A 6,351-nucleotide genomic window follows, 5' to 3' on the forward strand; every position below is an offset into this window, starting at 1 on the left:
GTGGTGGTTGAGGGGGTGAAGGGTGAGGGGGTGGTGGGTGAGGGGGAGGAGGAGGAGGGTGAGCGGATGAAGGGTGAGGGAAGGGAGGGGGGGTGAAGGGGGTGGTGGGTGGGGTTTGCTTGAAGGTTCCAAGAAGAAATGATGTGGGAGTTTCTGGGGGAGATAGGGATAGGCCGGTTGTGACTACTGTTCATCTTTGCTTGCTGTTTGAGGTAATTTCCTTCGGAATCAAGAGGCCAGGGGGTGTCCAAGCTTCATCTAAAACTTTGGGATGAAACGATGCAGCTGGAGGGAATTCTCACCACTGCAAGCTTTCCCTTTTGCTGTTGGGCTACTGTTTGTGTCGTGCGGTTGAAGACAACCTCATAAAAGTGGATTTATATTCTTATTTTATTAATTTCCAGAATTACTCCTCTCTTTTGCTTTTATTACCCACTTTCTTTTTATCTATTTTCATTCCAAGTCTACCCCTTGCCCATCCACGTTACGGTCCACTTTCACTTCTTTTTTTTATGATCTAAACTTTTAGTAAATTACAATTCTGCCATTCCTTATTAGAAGCTTCAACTTATCTACAAAACTGCCTTCTCGTTTGATATTTAGTTACGAAACTTGTGCTATTTCTTAATTAAGGGGGCCTTAAGCGATCCGATTCCTGTTTTGGAATCCGGATCCGCATCACTAAGGTTGTCAACGAATCGAATATTGATCTGGATCCAATCGAAATCTAATAATATTCTGGCTTATTGATAAGGCATTAATCTAACATAATCCTGATCCAATCCAATTAGGGACTATCCAGTAACTAAGTGTGAACAAAACTGGGTTTACCCTTGAGTGATCTGATTGACATCACTTATGCATGTGTAGTATGATTAGTATTAAATATTTTAGATAACCAATTTGGCTTATGCTAGGAAGGTCAATAATGGTAGCTGTTTATGTGCTTAGGAGACTAATGGAAAGGTTTAGAAAATTTAAGATCTTTGCATATTCTTTCGGGGTGCGCTTGGTCCAATGGTAAAGTATGAATGTTGCGACCTAGTGGTCGATTGGTCAAAACAGCCTCTCGACATTCTTGGAGTAAGGCTGCGTGATTCTTACCCCCCGGACCTCACACATGCGGGAGCCTCGTGCACCAGGTACACCCCGTTTATCTTTGTACAGTCTTTATTCACTTGGTTAATTTGGAAGGTGTTAGAGAAGAGAAGTGTTTTGAGTAAATATGTGGACATAATTATAGAAAAAATGTAAGAATGTGTGTGTGTGTGTGTGGGGGGGGGGTTGGGGGGGAACAGGGCAGTAATTCTCAATTACAATTGGATTACGTCAAGGGGCAGCTTTGAGCTCATGTTTGTTTGCATTACTCATTAATGACCTAACTAGAGACATTCAAGATCAGGTCCCTTGGTGACTGTGTTATACTGTTGATATCATTTTATTTTATCAAATAAAAGTAGAAATAAATGTCAGGTTGGAATTATTGGGATCCACCTTGGAATCAAAAGGTTTTAAGATAAGTATAACAAAAACAAAGTATATGGTAAGTAACTTCAATAATAATAGGACTAAAAGTAGGTAGTGAAAATTGATGATTGGGAGATAACTGCATACCGCAAAGTGATGATTTTAGGTACCTTGGTTTAATTATAAATAAAGGAGCATAGAGGATGATGTTGCAGTAAGAATTAGTGCAGGGTGGATAAAGTGGGGAGGTGCATCCAATGTGTTGTGTGATTAACTTAAAAAACTCAAAAGGAAAATTTTATTGGACAATTGTATTACCCGCAATGGTGTTTGGAGTTGAGTGTTCGACAGTGGAGAAAAGAACGCTACCCGGTCGTGCGCTTCTGCGCCTAGACATAGGGGCAGCGAAACAACCATCCCACCCCCCCGTGTTGGGTGCCTTGACGTATGCTCCCATTGGCCCCCATGCTGGCGTAGGGGCTACACGACCAGCTAATGCTCTCTCCTATAAATAAATTTACCGTTAGCTGGATTGAGGATGTTGAGATGGACAAGTAGTAAAACTAAAAATATTAAATAAGGAATAAACAAATTATAGCTAATTTAGGAGTAACCCCGATACATGATAAGTTGAGAGAGTTGTTTGAGTTGTTATGGACATTTGCAATGCAGGCCTTTGAATGCTCTAGTAAGGAGGGTGATATGATTCAGATTGGAGAAATTACAAGAGTCAGGGGTAAGCCTAAAATGATGCTTAGGAGAAGTGGTGAGAAAAATACCTGCATAGCTTGGGACTAGTTATAACCTATAAGCATGGCTTTGAATAGTGTTGAGTGGAGAAAGAAGATCCGTGTAGCATTGGACTAGTTATAAGCATGGCTTTAACTAGTTTTATATTAACATTACTTATATAATATTTAAATTTGTAAAATTTTAATTCTTGTAGTCTTATTTTCTTTTAGGCGGGTTGGGTGCACCTTTTAATAAATTTTCGTCTTGCTTTTGTCAAATATCTATTTGACCATATTTCATTTTTAATTAAAAAATAGACATTGATAATAAGTACAACATAATTGGATTCGGATCGAATCAGGGTTTGTTCTGACTGGAATCCGGCCTGCTGGCAGCTCTATCAAGTTGGCCTGACTATCTTTCCAGAAAAAGAAAGTAGGTTTGACTGTATCCACTATCAATTTAGTAGACCCAAACTAGGAGACAGAGTCTAAGGAAGTGCTCACTCCAGGGATCTTTCCACCACAATTCTCGCCAAAATCTAATCCTACCACTTCTTCCAATGTTGAATCTCACTTACTGGGAGACGGTGGGTGGAAGGCCAAGGAGACACAATTATTATTAATAATTGTCAGCAGCGCAACTATTGTTGTTTTGTAGTCAATAATTGGGTCTTATAACTCCATGCCAAGGACTATTAGGCTCTTTAAATAAATCTTCAAGGCCATTTTCTTTTGACATCTTTACCATTGCCGCTCTTTAATTTTTTCCCTTTTACCACCATATCTGATTCTATATTTACCATTGAAGGGTGATGGCCATTAGCTAGCTTTGCAGGGTTCTTTTAAGTAACAAACCTTAAAGTGATCATTATACGCTCACATTTGTTTTCTCCAATAAAATTGCATGCTCTGTTATGCTTCAATAAGGAATTTGATCTATCTCGGATTCATGCAAAGTAATGATAGCATAAAAATCCTTGAAAGATTCAAAGTAAAAAATATTTTTGTGATCTCTGGTTCTTGTGTAGTGTTTTGGAGTCCTTTCTATTGCGTTGTTTGGGATGCTGAAACTATTGCCAATCACTGTCCATATTTTCTTATATGAGTTTACTAAAGGCTTTTGTCTTACTTATTATTCTTGTAGTTAGTTGTTTAACGGGAACACATTCTTTGTTTCTTTCTGGGCATCCCTTTGTCTCTATCCAAGTATGTGCCTTACACAGATGTTGATCTGCAGTAGTCATCTCTTCTTCATGCTCCACTGATGAAACCATTGTAGCGGATTCTGAGGTAGAAATGGACACAGCAGCATCTGATTGTGTAGCTGAAACTGTCCAATCAGAAGCAGCCATAAAACCTGAGGATGAAGAGGAAAGATCTGAAGATAAACATAACAAATCGGAAGTCAAAGGAGAGATACTTGGAAGGCATGCTGGTGCTGAATCAGAGTGCATACCTATCCCAAGCTTCAATTATGAGGATAAAGGTGTTATCACAAGAAGGGACAAGGTTGATGAATCTGAGACATTTGGAAATCAACACTCAGATATAATATACAGTCAAGATTTGATCGTGAAAGATACTCAGATGGCAGCTTCAATTTACTCTATCACAAATAATAGAGTTGTCAACTTCAAGCGCTTCAGAAAGGTAATTGATATCTATGGACATTGTAATATTCTATGTCATGCATTGCTATTTGTTCCTGCACTGTTCTACTAGTCTCCTCTCGCTCTGATGTACTGAAAACACGAGAGAAAAAGAAAAAGAAAAGGTTTACTCCTCTTATGTTTGGACTTGAAGACTTCAATTGGTTAGATTGCAAGTCAGGCTCATATGATTTTGATTTTCATGTCTTGACAATGTGGAAATATTTTAAAGTTCCATAGCAGCTCAACAAAAATCATTCCCCTTAACATTTTCCCTGACGGTCATGATGTACACGCTCACTAGTTCAACGATTATTAAATTTTCCATCTAACACATCTATTTCTTTATTGGCAAATTAAATTAGCATTGGAGGAGGGACTAGAGTACAGTGTTTCTATAGGAGTACCATCCACATCAAGTGTGTTAAGAAGTTATTTATTGTTTGTCTATCGATGTGTAAGGGTAGTAGTGTCTTGTTTCCTTTAATTTCCTGTTATTTATGGTTCTTATGTTTTGTTGTTAATGAAGGGCAGATATGTAATTTCTCTCTTCTATAGCTTATTATTTAATGCAACTTGTGCTGTCGATACGGCATGAATCAAACTTATCGTCAGTTTTTTCTCTTCTCCCCTCTCTCTCTCTCTCTCTCTCTCTCTCTCTCTTGTGACTTATTTTCTCTTTCCTATTCCTATTCCTTCTTGCTTAACACCACGGTTTCTAGCCATCCAAATAAAGTAACAAATAATAGCATAAGCAGGAATGAAGAATGATAGATCTCTTTTGGTCAAACAGGATTGGGTAATAAAGTTTTCTAGCATAAGAGGTCCACTTAAACATTCTTTTAGTAATCCCAAGAACCCTGCTGCCCAATCGGTTTCTCTTTCAAGAGAACAGAGGACACAGAATGTCAATTGAAAGGAACCTTTCTAAATTTGTCCATGTGTGAATGCTCTTGTTCAAAAGCTTCCATAAAATGGCTTTGAATTTCGTGTGATCTTAAGCTATATTTCTGTCTGTTACCATTCTTGAACCTTTTATCTTTTTCGAGTACATATGAAACAAAATGATATTTGACAACTGTTTTTCACTGTTACATGGTCATGTAGAGAGAAACTCGGTCTGGGAATAGCTTCAATGATCTGATTCCTTTTTCAAAATATCCGTACGAGTAAGAGATATTTCTTGATCCCATCTCTTTTTCTAGAAATATTTGTTGGTGTTGGAAAACATGAGGCTTAAATTTTTTATGCCTCATGTAATCTCATTTTTTTATGGTAGAGAATCTGACTACGGGGGTGAAGATGTGGTAGAGTTTGTGAAAGAAGAGAAGAAGCGAAAGCAAATGGAAGCTATTGCAGAGGACTTGTTTAACAATGAGAAGGTGAGCATAGATAAAACTTTTAAATATTACAGTTATATTACTTTGAAGGTAAGCCTAAGAACCTATTTCTCCTAATGAATGATCCCACTAGGTTAAGAAACGTGGAACAGCTGGTTCTCTTCGTGGATTTCTAACTCGTTGCTGAAAAGGGTAATGGTGTAATCTAAAATACTGTGCTCTAAAACTGTTACTGGAAAATTTTAAGTTCTTTGTTTCTGCCTTGAACTAATGTTTATACATATGTTCTTTTCCATGGAGTGCAGATTGGACTTGCACAATTAGTTTTCTTTAGGCCTCAAAGGAGCTATCTGCCACCGGATGGATATAATTTTAGGACTATCAAGCCAATTTGGTCAGAGCATAGGGAGATGCAGTCTGATGCTGTAACTCTGTAAGCAGTCTTGATTGTGGTTCGAGTTACTTGAAGGAGTCTTGCCTATTGCTGAAATGAGTCACTGATGGTTTGTGGTTTGAAGAAGGTATTTAATGTGATTGCTTGTACAGAAGGGACTCTTTTCAGAAGTCTTGAGCATTTGTTTAAACTTCCTAATAGCTTTTGCTTCCTGGCTTAGAGGGCTTTTGTACTTTACTTTCACTTTCCAAATCTGGCAAGGTGCTTTTCTTTTTTTTTTCTTTTTTATTTATTTATTTATTTATTTATTTATTTATTTTTTCTGGAGTGAAAAGAACGCTATCTAGCCATGTGCTCTTGCACCTAAACACAGTGACAGAAAAATGACCATCCCGCCCCCATGTTTCATGCCTTGGTGTACACTCCCATTGGCCCCCTATGTTGGTGTAGGGGCCACACGACTAGGTAGCATTCTCTGTTTATTTTATTTTATTTTGAGAGGGATGAACACATCGTCTATAAGCGGCAAGCTAATGGGTGGCACCAATGGGGGCGTGGGTGTGGGTGGGGGCGGGGGCCCGGGGCATCATACAGGAGGGTAAGGGGTTCATTTCAAAGGGGGGAAAGATAGCATCAGGCACTAGCTTGTGGTACATAGGTGGTGTGCTGGACTCTTATTTATTTCTTTTAATTATGAAAACAGGGTTCAATGAGGTGTAGTGAGCATCCGGCTGCCGAGAGCATCCAGCACACACCTGAAGGGACTC

At 38.7% G+C, this 6,351-nt stretch overlaps 1 protein-coding gene across 3 annotated transcripts in view; it reads left to right on the top strand.

Annotated features, from left to right (window-relative positions):
• LOC122083944 (nijmegen breakage syndrome 1 protein) overlaps positions 1-5,821 on the top strand; it is a 63,626-nt gene extending 57,805 nt beyond the window's left edge. For 2 of the 3 annotated variants that reach the window (XM_042651887.1, XM_042651890.1), the window contains exons 10-14: positions 3,439-3,851; positions 4,958-5,019; positions 5,130-5,232; positions 5,324-5,382; positions 5,496-5,821. In XM_042651887.1, coding sequence (XP_042507821.1) covers positions 3,439-3,851; positions 4,958-5,019; positions 5,130-5,232; positions 5,324-5,377 — 632 coding nt within the window. In that variant the 3' untranslated portion in view covers positions 5,378-5,382; positions 5,496-5,821. The remainder of the gene's footprint in view (positions 1-3,438; positions 3,852-4,957; positions 5,020-5,129; positions 5,233-5,323; positions 5,383-5,495) is intronic. The other variant, XM_042651888.1, reaches the window with a different exon arrangement.
• Positions 5,822-6,351: the final 530 nt, after the last annotated feature.

Source organism: Macadamia integrifolia, chromosome 7 (assembly GCF_013358625.1).
Source record: "Macadamia integrifolia cultivar HAES 741 chromosome 7, SCU_Mint_v3, whole genome shotgun sequence".
Lineage (NCBI taxonomy): Eukaryota > Viridiplantae > Streptophyta > Magnoliopsida > Proteales > Proteaceae > Macadamia > Macadamia integrifolia.